The following is a 19,346-nucleotide window of genomic DNA, read 5'->3' as shown; positions in this document are numbered from 1 at the left end:
CCTACACACATTTGCCATACTCTAAATCTAGTTATATCAGCAATGCATGTCTCTAATAATCGTAGGAGGTTTGCTCAAGCTCCTCTGATCACATACGATGCATTTGCAAACATACCTTTGATCATCTCTGTAGTCTATAACATACCTCTGTAGCATACCATCATCTTTGTAGTCTATAGCATACCTCTGATCATCTGCGACTCCAGTCGCCAACAACTCACCCTTAGTCTACTGTCGACATCTATCATCTTAGTCTATACCAATCAGCATGTACTCCTCCACACATATGTCATACTCTAGATCAAGTTATATCAACAGTGCATCATCGCAGGAGGTCTGCTCAGGCTCCTCTGATCACATACGATGCATTTGCAAGCATACCTCTGATCATCTCTGTAGTCAACTCAAGCAACTTTGATCCCATCAACCTGCGTATCCCCTATCCAATCCACTTTTAGCAAGTTGCTATCGATAAATTAAAAATATCTTTACCGTGAGTCATTTTTTATAGACTAGATAAATTTTTCTGGTAAATCTATTCACACTCATAGGTTTTTTAGCAAAATCTCAGCCATCAACAGATTTGGAATGTCTTTACCATGAACAATTTGTTGTGAACTAGATAGATCATTTCAATAGATCTATTCTTCATCCTTACCTATACACCTCAAAACAAAACAAAATGTGTATACTCACTCCTCAAAATGTATGTGGTCTCACCTCACAAAACCAAAATATGAAACCCTTTTCTAAATGATAAAATGTTTATCTCACCTCACAAAACCAAAATGTGAGACCTGCTCTCTAAGACAAACGATATGTGGTCTCACCTCACAAAACCAAAATTAAATGTGAGACCCTCTCACTGAAAGTGTATGATCTCGACTCCATCTAAGCGGATGAGGTTCCACCCTAAGCTGATGTGGCTCCAATACAAGCTCTAGAAGAGTGCGCCTGATGCAACTCAAGACCAGAAGAAATCTCCAGGAAAGTGCTCCATCTAAGGTGATACAACTCCGGAAGATGCATCTAAACATTGAAGCAGGACTTTTCTCCCAAAGTTGAATAGCTCTGAAAGAACCCCCATAAGATGTAGGGGATCGGTGGCCGGCTAGAAGGGGGGTTGGATAGCTAGGTCATCCCCAATTCCCTTTCTTCTCTACAAGGTTAGTTTGCGCAAGTGGAAATGAAACTAAAACAATGAAAGCAATAAGTAAGAACACAAACACTAACAAAAAAAAATATGGAACCGCCACATTAGCGGCCCCCCTAGAGCCGGTCCCAACGATATGGAGGGAGGTAAATGCAGGTACACAGGTGGAAAGTGCATAGCGGAGACGTTAACCCCAGGCAGTGACACCCCGGGGATCGACCCCTGGACCTTTCAGCCACAGAACCATGCACTCCCCATCTGTGCTACGCCCTGGGGACAAGAACACAAACACTAACATGATTCCTTTACGTGGTTCGAAGATTACCTGCTCCTACTCCACGGCCTGTCCTTGAGGTGGACGAACCCTTAATACTTCGGTGGATTAGTCCTCAGCAATCTCCAGCTAGATCTTATTCCTTCTCGGTGGAGCAAACTTCTCACAAAGTTCTCTTCCTCTTACAAGGTGGAACTTAGGCTTAGGAGGAAGAGAAGGACATGGAAGCTTTGGGCAAAAACTTAGGAGTTATTTAACAAGCATGAGTAATCTCCTTCATGCCCCAAAGCTACCTATAAATAAGAGGAGAGAGTTGATCATCATATCAACTCATCTCGGCACCAGTCGACTGGTACTTCCATCAGTCGACGGTGCAACCATTGGACACGACCAACGACTACTTGATAGAATCAGGGTTTCTATCAACGGTCACCAACGGTCACTTACCAGTCGACTGGTAGAAGTACTAGTCGACTGGTCGCTGCTGGCTGAGCGAACAGAATGCTTCTTTTCCCTCCTAGTCGACTACATAGTCAACTGGACCACTCGACTGCAACTTCCATCAGTCGACTGGTCCCGATTATACACTCACATTCATCCTCTCCAGAGTTGCCCTTGAAACCCTCTTCCTCGGCCTTTGTCCCTCAGATGCACCCGAGCTCGCGGCTCCTCTCCGTGCTATCCTTTATGTTGCCTTGAAGTCCGCTTCCTTCGGCTTCACTTCGTTGCTTCTCGTTCGACGGTCCCTCGGATGTTTTCCACACCATCCTTCACCGACTCAAGGATCCGAGCCCTTGGATGAACTTCCCAAACTTGGCTGCACTAATTTCCTCATGTGTTTCACCAAGTCCTACAAGACTCAAATACATATCAAACACATATGAAAGACTAACTTAAACTCTTTGACACACACATCAAAACCATGATTGTACCGATCAAACTTAGGTCGATCGCACCAACAATCTTCCCCTTTTCGATGTGTGACAATATGTTTAAGTTAGACACAAATAATAATTTTGAAAATTACAAGTAATATGTAAATATAAAGCATAAAACCCAAGCTCCCCCTTAACATATGGTCTCAACCTTAATTTTCAAGTTTTACACCCAAGTAGGTTTCTAATTTAAATCTACCCATTTCTCCCCCTTTGACACCAGTAAAAAGATTGTACCAAATAATCATGCATATCATGGCATCAAATGTTGACTAACGAACCACAACCAACTTCTGAAAATGCTGTAAAACATGTACTAGTCGACTACAAACTGTTGCAGTTGACTACCACTTGCCAATCTAAATTTTAGCATTTTGAAGCCAACTTCAGAAATGCATAAAAAATTCTAGAAAATTAAAAAAATTATGAAAATTTTTAAAACATATTTCTTTTAAGGTCCTCTAACTAGGAAAAATATATTTTCATGAAAAGTCAATGTATTTTTGAAATTTTGACCAAAACTCAAAAACCTTGAAAACATACAATTGTGTATCAATTCGAAACCTAGTTTTGCAAGCATATATTTCAAAACAGCTATACCATAGTAAATAAAATATAGAAATATTTTCAAAACATTTAAAATATCTAACTATTGGTGGCAAAAAAAAAAGGCGAATACGCTCGCCCCCAGCGCCCCTGCCAACCCGTCCCAAAGCCAACACGGAGGAGCTAAATCACGGGCGGCTACTAGCCTTTGGAATAGTGACTAGCACATTAGGGAGACATTTACCTCGACTTTGCCAAGATTCGAACCCCAGACGGGCAAGATTTAAAATATCTAACTATGATCTATGGGCAAGATGTCCATTAATTAAACATTTATTTTCCCCATAGTTGGCCTATGATTACTAAAAATTTGATACATTTCATAATTCATCAAAATGTTATAAGCATAAGTGAATTATTAGTATTATCCTATTATCTCACATCTATGTTTAGAAAATAATGCAAGTCATTGTGAGATGAAATAAAGGTAACCTCTACTTAGCCCTTTTTATCATGAATTTCTATCAAGACAAAGTGCTCCCCATTTTGGTCTCAAGTCAACCATATATAAAAAAAATGGAATTATGACTTCCATGGTTGACTTGACCCAAAATACTCTAACCCTTGAGGATTGATTTTGGTACCCAATAAAGGTTCTTCTTAATTTGGTTTACCAAATACTCCTTGGGAATCCATTTTCTATTTATTGTCTTTGTCTTGGGTTGCCCCCTAGCAATTAGACAATGATAGACTTTTTTATTGTTGGATTCCTTATATCCTATACCCTTTTCGTTGAAACTTGCCCTTTGGCTCTCAATAATCTTGTTTAGGGTATTTGAGCCAATTTTAAATTTTCTAAGAGCTTTGGTGAGGTGTGCTAGCTTTTCCCTTAAAGTCTTATTTTCTTCTTCTAAGCATGAATCATTTGAATTTGTAGAAGAAATATACATATCATTGTCCTTAGTAGTCATGGATTCTAATTTTTCTTTAAGAATACAAATATCATGTTTTAAAGACTTATTTTTCCTTTTAGCCTTAAACAAATCATCATTTGTACTTTTAATCATTTTAATTAAAACATGGAGAGGAAGATTGTATACCTCACTTGCCTAGATGTCCGAATCCGATGTTTGTCCTCCCCCTTCACACGAGCTCCCTTCTTCATCTTCACTTGAGCTCCTTTCTTCTTCTTGTTCGGATGAGGTGGAAGCTACATCATCAATTCCCATTAGAGCAAAATGGGACACATGGTGCTCTTCTTCCTCCGATGATGATGGATCATCCCATGTTGCTTTTAGGTTTTTAACCTTCTTCGCTTTTTCTTCTGACTTCTTTTTCTCTTCCTTCTTCTTTTCTTCTTTCTTCTTCAAGAGAGGACATTCATTTCTCATATGTCCTTCTCCTTGGCAATTGTAACAAATGACGTTTCTTGTTCTACTCTTGCTTCTTGAATTTTTCCTAGCATGGGATTTGTTAGTAGAAAAAGTTTTAAAAGCTTTTCTCATATTCCTTACCATATATACCTCTTGATCACTATCCATTGAGGCACTTGACTCCTCGGAATCAGATGATGGTGGAGATGGAGATTTCTTCTTCTTCCCCTTTCCCTTGTTTGCCACAAGGGCTACTCCTCTTGATTTATAAGTTTCTCCATCTAGCCCTTCACCTCGTGTCTCATGAAGCTCTATAGTTGAAAAGAATTCATCTAGAGAGCTCTTCTCTAGATTCTTTGAAATATAGAATGAATCTGCAATGGAGCTCCAAGTTGTGGTTCTTGGGAAAGCATTGATGACTTTCATCAAGATATCTCGGTTTGCAAGTTTATCACCTACACTTGTTAGTCCATTCAAAATTTCTTTAATCCTAGCATGGAGTATTGATACCTTTTCTCCTTTTTCGAGTTTGAATTGTTGAGTTGAGTTCGGAGAAGATCCCTTCTTGCTAGTTTTGCTTCCGATGTCCCTTCATGAAACTCCACTAGCTTTTCCCATAGTTCCTTGACACTTGAGTAGTTTCCAACCCTTGTTACTTCTTGTTGGGGAAGGACATTTAGTAAATGATGTAAGGCCTTTGAGTTTGCTAGATGCTCTTCCCTTTGCTTCTTATTCCATCTTATTTTCTCTAATATCTAATTGTTTTAATCCATAAACATTTCGAAACTATTTTCCATGATTAGCATAATATCAAAACCAGTTTTAAAAAATACCTCCATTTTCTTTTTCCACCAAGAGAATTCTCCTTTGAATTTGGGTGGATGAAACTTGAGCTGGCCATTTTGATAAAGTGCTCTTCTTGGTGATTAGTCTTTTGAAGGGTGTCCTTGCTCTGATACCACTTGTAGGGAATCGGTGGCCGGCTAGAAGGGGGGTTGGATAGCTAGGTCACCCCAAATTCTCTCTTTTTTTTCTCTACAAGGTTAATTTGCGCAAGCAGAAATGAAACTAAAACAATGAAAGCAATAAGTAAGAACACAAAACACTAACACGATTCTTTTACATGGTTTGTAGATTGCTTTCTTCTACTCCACGGCGTGTCCTTGAGGTGGACGAACCCTTAATCCTTCAGTGGATTAGTCACCATCAATCTCCGGCTAGATCTTACTCCTTCTCGGCGGAGCAAACCTCTCACAAAGCTCTCTTCCTCTTACAAGGTGGAACTTAAGCTTAGGAGGAAGAGGACTTGGAAGCTTTGGGAAAGACTTATGAGTTATTCAACAAGCACGAGTAACCTCCTTCATGTCCCAAAGCTACCTATAAATAAGAGGAGAGAGTTGATCATCATATCAACTCATCTCGGCACAAGTCGACTGATACTTCTATCAGTCGACTGGTGCAACTGTTGGACACAGCCAACGGCTACTTGGCAGAATCAGGGTTTCTGCCAATGATCGCCAATGGTCACTTACCAGTCGACTGGTAAAAGTACCAGTCGAATGGTCGCTATTGGCTGAGCGAACAGAATGCTTCTGTTCACTCCTTATTACTTTGGCTTCCTTCTTCATTTACTTCAAATTGTGATATCTCCATTGCACGTGGAATGTCATCAACGCTAACAAGGTTCTCAACTAATGATTTCTCATATTGTGTAGAGATTAGGTCAATCATAACCTGTCAAATTATTAAAACACATGTTAAAAAAAGATTTTTAACCTAACTAAAGTCACAGTATTGAAAATTTACCTCTTCAGATGAGACTCGATCAAATAAATCCCTCACCTTACTAATATGTGAAGGAATATTCCTCCACTTATTTATTCTTGCTCATTCCATTTTGTATGGTTTTTAGATTGGAACATGCTCCAAAAACCATACCCGATTCACCATCACAAGTGTTAACTATTCATACATGCCCATAAAATATTATTAAATTTAACATCAATTATAAATTTACTGCCAAAAGACCAGCAAAGCCTTTTAGGTAAGGGAGGTTGGTGTTAGAATGTATTGTCCGAGTTGATGAAAATATGTCCCCAATCTTAGGTAATTATAAGTCATAAATTCATAGATGACTTCAACCCAATTGAATCTAGCAAGATTCTCAAAATCATTTACTATATCTATAAGACATAAAGGGACCTTATATGTACTAGAAGAAATAAGACACAAACAAATATATACAAAATATAAAATTTACAAAATAATAAAACATCTTCTTCTCCTTCAACGCGATTGACATAAAATTTAAGCAACTCCTCAATTCTTGATCAAGTAACTTCTTTTTATTTGAGAAGTATGTTAGAAAGAGGTCATCGGATGCTTTAGTTGAATTGATCGGAATCGAAGCTCCTCAGTCTGCAATACCAAATAGCAATGAAACGTCTCTTCTTGTGAAGGCAACCGGAACATCTGACCAAGTTAAATGATTAGTTGACTTCTACAAACAAATACATAAGTATTGGGCACACTATGGGCCTGATATGATCATATCAAGCCCACGTTAGGCCTGATATAGGATTGTATCAGTGCCATGTTGGTCCTAATATGATATCATATCAAGCTTACGTTAGGTCTGATTTGACATCGTATCAGGTCCACGTTGGGCCTGATATGAGATCATATCAGGCCCTCGTTTGCCATAAGACCCCACTATCAGTGCCATTAGCTGACTAAAATATTCACCTTTTCAAAATAATTTATTTTACTATACAATTACTTCGTGATTAAAATAAAAAATTATAAATTGTACTTGAGAATCTAAAGGTTTGAGTACTTGAATCCCAATTTTGAAATATATTGGTCAAAATATCACGGATATGTTGCATATCCTGCATGCCCAAAAAATACTAAAGGGTGACTGTTTGATCAACGTTATGTGTCGATCATGTAAAATAACAGATCCATGATGTCTTCCTTTCTTTGTGGATGCTTGAAAAAAAACTTTTAAGTGACCTAAGACATTGTTCCAATGCAGTTTCTGTCTAACATCAACTGAATTCTACAATTTAGAAAAATTAAAATTTTTTAATCATACTCATTGAGCTTTTCAAAATCACAGAGTTTCTAAGGTGATACCTTTACAGATAATTGAAGTAGAGAAGATGATACACCCGATCTACTTCTTTGCGCCATTATGAAAGGAGATTATTGACGGAAACTCTAAAATCCTTTACTGGAGCCTCGTGAACACTGTGGATTTTTAGGTTGAAATGCTTGATGCCGCTTGAGAGAGATACGAAGACACTTACGTAGGATTTCACTAGGGGGACGATTTCGCCACAAAATTGGAGCTGCAATTGGAGAGTTACGAAGAGCACCTAGGCATGCACGAGTTGATAGAGAGAGGGAGAAAAATGATCACACGATTATTTTTAAATCAAAATGATTCAAAATGTAGTTCTGATGGCTCAGAAATAACAACTGAAGAGGGGAGATTGGTGGGAGGGTTAAAATAAAAATTCCATATCACTTAATTATGTTTTTTGATAAATACATAATTATGATACGCCTTTTGATAATTTTTTTATTCTACTTACGTCTTTTGATAAATTATCGATAAAATTTCATCTAACTTCGTCCGCACATAGGGATGTAAACGAGCCGAATCGAGCCAAACAGTATTAGGCTCGAGCTCGGCTCGTTTAAGTTATATTCGGGCTCGAGCTCGGCTCGAGCTCGAATCGAGCTTTTATCATAAGGCTCGAGCTCGGCTCGTTTTAAAATTATCAAGCTCGCGAACAGTTCGAGCTCGGCTTATTATTAGCTCGATTATCAAAGTTAACGAGCCTAACTCGTTAAGCGACCTTGAGCTCGTTTTAAAGCTTGTTTTAGAGCTCATTTTTTGACTCATTTTAAAGCTCATTTTAAGGCTTGTTTTAGAGCTCGTTTTTTGACTCAATTTAAGGCTCGTTTTTTTGGCTCGCGAGCCTATAAACAAATATGTTCGCGAGCTCACGAGCCGAATATCCTTAAGCTCGAGCTCGACTCAATAAAACTGTCGAGCTCGAAATCGAGCTCGAGCTTGGCTTGATAAGATAAACGGATGAACTTGAATAAACTTTTTACCGAATCGAACTCCGAATAACTCGTAAACTGCTTGATTTATTTACATCCCTATCGACACATTCTCCACTGGAGTATGGACAAACTTGCTCGACAACTCATCTTTGTTTTTCTTGATAGCATTTGGCTACAGTTCTATTTGCTAGGTACAACTTGTGCTTGATTGGGAACGTGATTAAATCGTATTTTAAAAAAATTGATATCTAATGAAACTCTAAATATTATCGAAAGTGACGAATCTAGTTTTAAAAAATTTATATTTAAGATAAGACCATTGACAGTGCTCAACACACCTCCAAACCCGACAACCTTGCTTCCTGCTTGACACCTTAGCATGCCCGATTGCCTTGTCTTTCCACTCGGCACCTCACTGTCCAGCCTTCCAGCTTGGTTGTTCTACAACTCTATTCGGCCTCTCTGTAGCTTCCTGCCTCATCTCCTGGCTCTACGGTTCAGAAGCTCTTGGCCCAGCCTCTCGCTCGACAACTCCCTATCCAATTCTCCGGCTGATAATTCGGGCCACTCGACTCTCTTGGCTGTTCCCACTCGAATAGATTGGGCTACCACTTGGGCCACTCAGGTTACTAGATAGCTCAGCTCACTCGGACTATTCAAATCGCTTAAGCCACTCTGGCAGCTTAACGTTCACTGGCAGCTTGGTCTAACCAGTCCAACTCAACAAGAAGTGAAGTCCATCTCAATAGATTAGCTAAGTCTGAATTTAAATTTAATAATCTTAAATTCAATATTTTTGTATTTATCTTCTACAACAAATTTAAATATAGTAAGAATGTCCAAGTAACTGTGTCTTAAAGAGAGATTAGATCAAACGGATCGGATCAATTGGCCCCACATTCCTTAGAAGAGCAAACTAACATGCAGGCGATGAATTCACCAACGCGGCCAGGTCAAGATAGAGAGGAAGCTTGAAATCTTATTGAATTATGGATTGAGAGACAAACAAAGGGTTGCAGATGCCAATGCGATGGATCCACAACGGTTCAGGATCGATCAATCGATCGAAGGAGCTAGCTAGGTAGCTACCTCCTCTTGTTCCTGCTCCCGAGCAAGAGACTGATGTAGAAGAGGAACCGGAAGAGGAACCCCCACGCGACGGTGATCCAGAGGCAGTCCCACTTGGTGAGCTGCGTGATGCTCTGTTGCTGCAGGATTCCAGTGCCGGTGGTGATGCAGGTGCTCCCGGTTAAGTTCACCCCCAGGGACTGCCCCATCGACCGCAGCACGGTCAGCTTCGCCACCTCCGGCAGCGCCGCCAGCGGCGTGTTGTCGAACATCTGCACCCCTCGCACGAAGCACTTGTGCGGGTCGTCGAACTCGTTCTGCATCACCGCCTCGTAGGGGTACTTCACCAGCGACATGTAGTGGAACCAGAGCCAGTAGTCGTGGATCCTGTCCCGGTTGATGAAGAAGCCGCTGAAGAGCAAGAAGTAGGCGAGGAGGGCCACGACGACGGTGTAGCCCAGCAGGATGTGGGTTACCACGCCGGATAAGAAGGTTACGAACCCGCTTCCGGACCAGAAGGCGGCGAGCACGATGAGGACGAAGAAGACGAACCCCTGCATCCCGCCGGCGAGCCCCACGGCGAAGTAGGTCGTCAGTGCGAAGGCGACCGAGAGGAGCACCAGCGGCGGGAAGCCGACGATGGCGTTGGAGAGGACGTAGGAGGAGCGGCGGTAGGCGTTGTAGGCTGTCTCCCGCATGAAGATGCTGCGCTCTTGGAGGAAGACCGGCAGCGCGTCGGCGCAGGAGTAGAACATGGTGGACATGGCTATGGCGAAGAAGCCGAGCCGCTCCTGCACGCCCTTGGGGGAGTTGTCCAGCCGCCAGAAGATGGTGGCGAGGATGAAGCCGGTGAGGAGGATCGCCGCCAGTCGGATAGCGAACAGCTCGGGCATGCGCTTGGTGTTCGTCCACGAGCGCTTCGTCAGCACGCCCATCTCGATCCAGAACGGGTTCGCGTGCTTTTGCACCGACGAGGAGGAGGAGGTCGCCCCCTCGGTCGCCCCGGAGACGAGCTTCCCGCGCGAAATGCTGACACTGATAGCGTCTTTGAGGGACAGAGCCGCCGGCTTGGAGGCGGCCGGTTGGGCAGCCGCGCGGGATTTGTTGAATTGGACGAGGGCGGTGGCGCCGGCGGGGGTTCCCTCGAGTTCGCGGATAAGGTCGAGGGCGAACTCAGTGGGGTTCTCGCCGTCGGGGATGGAGTGGCCGAAGTCTGCAAAGAAGGAGTGGAGGCCGTCGGGGGCCCCGCTGTAGACGGTCTGGCCGCGGGAGAGGATGAGGAGGCGGTCTAGGAGACGGAGAATACGATAACTCGGCTGGTGCACCGACATAATGACGATGCTGCCGCTGTGGGCGATGCGCTGGAGCACCTTCACCACCATGAACGCGCTGGTGGAGTCGAGCCCCGACGTGGGCTCGTCGAGGAACAGAAGGATAGGATCGTGGATGATATCGATCCCGATGGACACGCGCCTCCGTTCCCCGCCGGACACCCCGCGGTGGATCTCGTCGCCGATGATGGTCTTGGCGGCGGCGCGGAGACCGAGCTGATCGATGAGCGCCTGTACTCTGCTTTTCTTCTTGGAAGCAGAGAGGGAGCGCGGGAGGCGGAACTCGGCGGAGAACATCAACGTCTCCTCCACGGTGAGCATCGGGTAGAGGAGATCGTCCTGCATCACGTACGCTGAGATGACCTTCAACAGCCGCCCCTCGAGCTTCTCGCCGTTGAGGGTGACGGAGCCCTGCAGGCTCTCGCGCGCGATGCGGTTCGCCAGAGCATCGATCAGCGTCGACTTCCCCGACCCGCTCGCCCCCAGCACCGCAAAAATCTCACCTTCCCGCGCCTCGCCGGAGATCGAGTTCAGAAGCGTCTTCGTCCGCCCCCGCTCCGCCGCCGTCTCCGGCGGGTCCAACGCCAACCGGTTCCTCCGTAACAAACTCATCCTCTCTCGCCGCTTCACGCTGTACGTCAGGTCCGTAAAAGCAAGCACAAAAGGCGGCGGCGGGGGAGAGCCCAACTGGTACTCCTCGAACGGATCCACCTCGATCACATGGCGGAGTCGGGAAACACTTCCGACCTCTCCGCCCTCTTCGCCACCGCCGCCGCCGCTATGAGCGTCGCCGACGCGCTTGAACAGCTGACCGAGAGTAACGGACCCACCGGCGACGTTACCTGGAGGGCTGGCGCCGGCGGGGGAGCCGTAGTGTATGAGAAGCCCGTCGCGGGCGACGTCCTCCGCCTCCGCCATCGGCGACGCGCGGCGGTCGAAGAAGGTTATCTTATCCACGAAGCGCGTCATCGATCGAGCTAGCCACCACCTCAATCAATCAACCTCGATCGATCCTCGGCTCACACAAAGCAGGAGAGATCGAAACTTGAACGGCATGACAATCCCATCACACAATCACACGAGATTTATAGAAGATCGTGCTGCTCATCTTTCATACGTAGAGTATATTAGAGGAAGAAGACAGACAATGGAGGAGTAGTTGGGGGTGTTTAGCTACATTTTACCGCCAATTGAGAAGGAGTGTTTGTATGGTGCAATTGGGGGAGGATCACGTCAAGACAAGTGGGGTGGAGGTTGAGACCACAAATGTTTTAGGGTATGGTAGTTAGGGTTTAGATGAGCCACCAAACAAGGAGAAGAAGAGAAATTAAGTGTAGGAGATGGCTTATCTATGCACACAATGGAATGTGGTGTAGTGAGCATGAAGCAATGGAGAAGTTCTAATATTCTATGCGATCTGCATTTGACTATATCATTAATTATATCATGGATTTATTGTTCACCTAATTCCATTCCTACCGGTCGATTAAAAAAAACTATTGTTTAAACATTATTTGCACTCGGTAACAATGCGTGTAGGGTTTCCTTTAACAATTTGAAAATGCCTCTAATTTAGTTTTTAGTTTTTCTAAAATGAGATTCAATGTTTGATTTTATGCCAAAGTGTTCTTTAAGATTTCTATTTCAATGTCAAAGTGCAATAAGGCCAAATGAAGAGTTGGGTTCGATGAATAACTCATTTTACCACTATTTGAAGAATAGATATTGTTAGTGCGATTATGTCTTAAGTGGTCGTATTTGACTTGACAAAGATTTTGAGTTAGATTTGTTTGTATGACTTATGTGTTCATTAAGTTTGTAATTAAAAACTTTGGTGGGAATACCTATTGGAGCTAGCAAAGTTTGACTTAAAGGATTAAGTCCATATGAATGGACTCAATCCGATTAAGTTCACATGAATAAGTTTAATTTTATAAGGTAGATTTATGCTTGATTAATGCCGCACATATAACTAATTATTATTAAAAAAATTAAATCTCAATTAAGTGATCTAATACTTATGGCATAAAGGGTTTGGATTATTAAATGTGAATTCAATGTGTAGATCCATTAATCCAGTTCATTAACATTAATGAATTGTTAATGAGAGATGAGCTTTATGATGGATAGTCCCCATAGGTTAGGTCGGGTATATAAAGTTAGAGACGAGGTTCATTTTAAGGCATGTTGAATCTGTTGGTGCAATTTGCACTAATGATCTAACTCAGGTTTTGATGAATGACAAGTGGATTAAAGTTAGAGTATTTGTGGTCTAATCGCTTTACCAAGTGTACACGAGTTGACGGGTCTGGAGGACCTAACACTAAGCTGAAATCCAGCTAGGTTCGTAGGACCCGATAGCTGATGCGAAGTCTAAATAGGTTAAGGAGTGACTCGATATCTGACAGGAAGTTTAGTTGGGTCCGCGAGACCAGACAACCGACCGAAGTTCAGTTGGGTTTACAGACTTGACAACTAGTGGAAAGACCTGGTGGGTTAAAGGTAGAAACAAAACATACAGCAGACCCAATTGGAGGAGAGACCCAACTGGCGAGACACCTGGTGGGCTGATGTTGTGTTTTTTAATCCATTAATCAAGTGTGCAAGACGAAAAGACTTGATAGGGACTATGTTAGGGTATGTCCGATGTGGTATGTGCTTAACACGTTTCACAAAACATACAGCAGAAACAAAAATATGATAATAAAACTATTTTATTACAACACACACCACACATGTAGAATACAATCACGCAGACATAATTGTAATACAACGAATTTAAGAATAATAATTATTGTAGGCATGCCTTACGGATGATGCGTAGGGAAAAGGGCATCAACTTTAGTGATGTCCACGAACTTCACCTCTATTCATATCCACATCGAGATCTTCAAGATAACTATGATGAGCAACAAGGTTCACCTCCGATTGGTACTAGTCAAGCGTGAAGGCGATGTGATCCAAGTGAAGGAAAAAAGAAACAAAAGCTTGAGGAAGAAAAACTTCTTCCTCTAGCTTTTGGTAGGCGGTGGCAGAGAGAGGGAGGCAAGGTTTCCAAAAATCTAAACTCACGAATAATGAATGGTTCTATTATTCTCTCCACCTTATATATATATATATATATAATCTTAGATGAGTTGGATAAAAAAAGTTCAAACCCAGCTCAAATTCCTTAACTAAAATTTGATCCATTAACCTCTTGGTTTGGTTCACAAACAAACCAACTTGGTTTAAACCAAAAAAATTTGGTTTATTACTAAACCAAATAGCTTAGGATTCTTCTATAAGAGATGTGGTCTATCCGTGCTTCCGTTCCGATAAAATATCTTTCATATTTGCCCTTTGTCACAACAAAAAAATTCAGGAATACCGACGGGTATATCGACGGAATCTATATTCAGTTGGAAATACTTTGAGTTTTTCGACAGAATTATACTTCCATCAGAAACTACCGACGGAAGTTGTATTCCGTCGGTGTCTTCTGATGAAATATAGTTTCTGTCGATAAATACTGACGGAATACTAATTCCGTCAAAAAACCTCGAATGTTTTTCGGTAGGGTTTACCAACGGAATATTAATTCCGTCGGTAAACTACATTTCCGATGGAATTATATTCCATTGGAAATGCCGCTTAAAACCTAACCCTAACCCTTCGCTTCTTTTCCACGCCTTTTTCCAATGCACGGCGGCTTCTCTCCATTTTCCCTAATTATTGGTAACCCACCTCTCCCTCCTTTCTCTCCTTGTTTCTGACGTAGGCAGCGGCAGCTCCGGCCACCAGCTGCTTGCTGGCGGCCGTGCTGGCCGCCTGTTGCCTGTTGGCGGTCGTGCCGACCTCCTATTGCCTGCTGGCTGCCACGTTGGCTGCTCGTTGCCTGCTGGCGGTTGTGCTGGCTATTGTCAGCCGATAGCAGCAGCTCCTGCTTTGAATTTGTCATTTTTTTTTTTGCTAAATTTGAGTTAAATTATTTTTATTTGGTTAACATATAGCATTTGCTGCTCTTCTCCGGTTGAACTACACATCTTCAGGTGTAATTTAGTAAATTATATTTTATGTTATTTAACATGGTTCAATTTAAATGTATGTTATGTTAGTATAGTAATCTATAACATAATATAGTCCTTTTGTTTGTTTTGTGTTAGTATGTTAATTTAAGCTAATTTCTAATTCTCAATTTATTAGTTTTAGGTGAAAATATCTATAAACAAAGCTTGGATGTACAATCAATTAGAAAATAGATTTGTTAGAGATGATTTTATTACTGAAGTTGAGGAGTTTGTAAACTTTGCTAAGAGTCATCCAGAATGTATAAATGATGCTGAGTTACTGTGTCTCTATAATCTTTCGAAATGTAGGAATAGAGCCTTCCGCGATGAGGATACCGTAAAAGTGCACATATGTAGAAATGGTTTTGTGCCAAATTACTATAATTGGTATTGTCACGGAGAATCTTATTTGTATGAATCAATTGGGTCTTCTGGTGGTTTATCATTTGCTACAACTTTTACTGCTCCTGAATTACCAACTTTTACTGCTCTTGAAACTACACTTTAGTTTTTTATTTATCATACATAGACCGTGGTAATATATTTATTCTATTTTGATATTATAATTTAGTTATTTCTAAAGATTTTATTACTATATATTTCAGGAGTCACGTTCGGCCCTATTTACTTATTGGTTTTTCATGTCATCATATGCTCATTTTTGTTCAGATATCATTTTATTACATATAAAATTCATTATACATATATGCAAAATGTTTATTTATACATTAAAATGATCATTTTGTATTGACTTTCTATAGGATTTTCTTTATTATTTTGTGTTGTATTATTTGGAGTACTTTATATTGTGGTATGTATTTTGTAAACTTAGATTTAGATATAGATATTTGCATATGTATTCTACATAATTGTTTAGTTTTGTTTGTTTTAGATGATTATAATTGTTTCTATTAGTATGGATGTTAGTTTATTTGTGCTTATATGGATTGTATGAAGAAGAATGAATTGTTAAGATGTATGGAATGAATTTTTATGTGTGAATTTTCTAAGTGTAATTGTTTGTGTATGATTGTTATATGACGTATGTGTCTGGATTATATTTAACCTGTTTGTATGTGTGGATTGGATTGTATGCCATCGTCTGTGATGGTTTTTGTATATTTAGAAATTGTATATAGGGAAGAGCGCGCATGTAAACATGATGAAGTTGTTAATTTTTTTTCATATCCCGATAGAATACCGACGGAAAACATATTCTGTCAGTGATTATCAAAAATAAATACTGATAGAAATAGTATTTTCTGTTGGTATTTCGATAGTTTGCCGACAAAAATTGAAATTATGTTGGTAATCACTGACAGAATCTCAATTTCCATCAGTGATTACTAAAAATAAATACCGATGGAAATGATATTTTCCATCGGTATTTTGATAGTTTACAGATGAAAATTGAGATTCTGTCAATGATTGCTAATGAAATCCTAATTTCTGTCGGTAATTACCGACGGAATATCATATTTTGTTAGTAAAACTGGATAGTTAAGGTTTGGTGTTTTTCGATGAAATTTGTGATTTCATCGGTAGTAAACTCGATTTCTGGTACAGTGTTTTCGGCAGCTATACCTAAGAATTAAAGTTCCGTCGATAAAATATTAACGACGGAATTAACTATTCCGTCAAAAACCCCATTTCCGACAAATCATCTCCCGACACTTATTTTTCTGTTGGTAATCTGTCGGTATATGCATATAACAATGGAATTCTAAAGGATTTTTTGTCGATAATCCTGGTTTTTTTTATAGTGTATATGATCCAACCAAACATCTTATCTCTAGATTTGAGAATCAAACTTTTATATACTCGTAGTGTGTGTGGCCAATAGATTCCTGATTTATCTTGGTCATCAATAATTAACTATTTAATTATAGATCAATCATGAGTGACACATAGTAGTTCATCATGATCCCCAATTAATCAAAAAATCACAGTTGATTCCAGAACTAGTTTTGAACCCTTCAGCAGCTACAGAGAGTCGTTTCTTGTTCCTTTCACTTGTTTTATACCCACTTGATTCACGACATAGTTTGTGTTTATCCCCACTAGACTGATTATGTCACACCTAGCCTAAGTAATACTTTCTCATTTTGTGGATTCAAATTACTTCTACATGTGTCTAAGAGTCTCATACTCTTAACATGTGATACTTTGCAAAGACTTTTAGTAATAATCCTAACAAGTGGTCATAGGGTATACGTCTCCTCGCAAAGAGCAGTGAACCTCTGTGGGCTATCCAAACACCTTCGGGTACTTCAACTTTTATCCAATCATGTCAGGTTCACATCTCCAAGGAGATGCTTTGCTTAAGATATCAAAATATAAGCTTCCATGATCAAGGTGACTTTAATACCTCAAGTTAAAGGAAACTTGCACTTGAGCTACAATAAGTAATTCATAGACATATCCATATATATATAGAGAACCATATGAAGCTTTACAACATGTCACTCCAATTAACAAGTTACCATAACTAGCATTCACATTTAACTCTTTACATCTCAATGTCTCTATCTAGTGAGTAGCAACTGCTTGGTTAGACCAATAAGTATAATCTATGCTAGTTTCACAAAATTAATAATATTTGAATACATCAATTCATTGATTAGGGAATGTTTCAATACGTTTATAATTGTACATGTAGAGACTCTCACTAGTTGTGATCCAATCATAAGTTCTCTCATGCTATGAATTGTATTATAGACATTTGGTAAATGAGTTTAAGACCATTCAAATACATAAGTAAAGTGCACTCAAATAGTGAATTTATATTTATCAAAATAAATAGTACAAATCATAAAGTAATTACCTTAGGACACCTCTCAAATATAACATATTCCCACTTAGCCTAATATCAATCACTACGGTGTCCTAAACCATAAGCATGGGTGTGACTCTCAAACTTACTTTATGGTAGAGCCTTTATCAAAGAATCAGCTAGGTTCTTTTAGTGAAAATTTTCTCGAGTTGTATTCCTTTCCTACTGATAATCTCCCTGATCAGATGATAGAGGCAAAACACATGTTTGGATCGCTGGTGAGAACTAGGTTACTTTGCTTACGCAATGGCTCCAATGTTGTCACAATAAACATGTAATGCTTCAATAATGATCGGAACCACTCCTAGTTCAGTGATGAACTTCTTGATCCAAATCACTTCCTTTGCTACTTTCGAAACTGTAATATATTCCTCCTCATAGGTAGAGTTTGTTATTGTATCTTGCTTGGAACTCTTCCAGCTAAGTGCACTTTCATTCAATGTGAATATGTATCCAGACTGGCACTTGTTATCATCCTTGTCTGTCTGGAAGCTGACATCCGTATACCCACGTGTAACCATATCACCATCTCTATATACCAAGAACATATCCTTAGTTCTTCTTAAGTATTTAAGGATTGTCTTGACAGTAACCCAATGATCTATTCCTGAATCTGATTAGTATCTGCTTGTGACACATAGTGTATGATACATTAGGCCTTGTACATAACATAAATACATGATAGATCCTATAACAGATACATAGAGAATCTTATTCATGCAAATCCTCTCATCTTCTATGCATGAGCACATAGATTTTGAAAAGTAAATTTCATGCCTCATGGGTATGAAACCTTTCTTGGATTCAAACATGTTAATCTATTTTAGCACTTTGTCTATATATGTAGATTGTGAAAGACCAAGCAACCTCTTCGACCTATCTCTATAGATCCTCATCCCAAGAATCTAAGTTGCTTCTCCCATATCTTTCATGGAGAACATCTTAGATAAGTAAACTTTAACTGACTGTAGAACTGGAACATCGTTTCCTATGAGTAATATATCATCAACATATAATATTAGAAATATGACTATACTTCCACTAATCTTTTCGTATAAATGCACAAGGTTCGTTAGAATTTTATGAAAAATCAAACTCTTTGATTACTTTATCAAAACATATATTCTAACTCCTACTGGATGCTTTCTTCAATCCATTCTTCAATCCATAAATAGACTGTTGAAGCTTGCATATTTTACTTTTATCAACAAATGTGAAATCCTCGGTTTGTATTAAATATACATCCTCGAGTAGGTTTCCATTAAGGAAAGTTATTTTCACATCCATCTATCATATCTCATAATCATAATGAGCTGATATGGCTAGAAGTATCCGAATGGATTTAAACATAGCTAATGGTGAGAAAGTTTCATCATAGTCAATTCCTTACCTTTGACGATAGCCCTTTGCCAATGGACAAGTGGCTTACAACTATGAAGCCGGAAATGGATTCCATATATGAAAATTGACATTACCATTCATGTTAGTTTTCTTATTGAAAATCCACTTGCACCCAATAGATGTAATGCCTTCAGGTGGGTCCACCAAGTTCCAAACTTAGTTTTCATACATGGAATCCATTTTCAACTTCATGGCTGTAAGCCACTTGTCCATTTCTGAACTTTTCAGAACTTCTTCATAATTAGTAGGTTCCTCATCCTCAATGAATAATACGCCATTCAATTCACTTATGAGAGATCCATA

The 19,346-nt window shown here is 40.2% G+C and overlaps 1 protein-coding gene across 1 annotated transcript; it reads right to left on the bottom strand.

The window, feature by feature from the left end:
* Positions 1-9,322: 9,322 nt before the first annotated feature.
* LOC122025527 (ABC transporter G family member 5-like) lies at positions 9,323-11,840 on the bottom strand. The gene has a single exon (XM_042584341.1). The coding sequence runs from the start codon at positions 11,727-11,729 to the stop codon at positions 9,447-9,449; it is 2,283 nt and encodes a 760-aa protein (XP_042440275.1). The 5' UTR covers positions 11,730-11,840; the 3' UTR covers positions 9,323-9,446.
* Positions 11,841-19,346: the final 7,506 nt, after the last annotated feature.

Source organism: Zingiber officinale, chromosome 9B (genome assembly GCF_018446385.1).
Source record: "Zingiber officinale cultivar Zhangliang chromosome 9B, Zo_v1.1, whole genome shotgun sequence".
Taxonomy (NCBI): domain Eukaryota; kingdom Viridiplantae; phylum Streptophyta; class Magnoliopsida; order Zingiberales; family Zingiberaceae; genus Zingiber; species Zingiber officinale.
Note: the sequence above shows the minus strand (reverse complement) of the source record. Positions and strands in the feature narration are given on the sequence as shown.

Coding starts and splice junctions, on each gene's coding strand:
- LOC122025527 (XM_042584341.1), bottom strand. CDS start 11,729: ATGACGCGCTTCGTGGATAAGATAACCTTCTTCGACCGCCGCGCGTCG.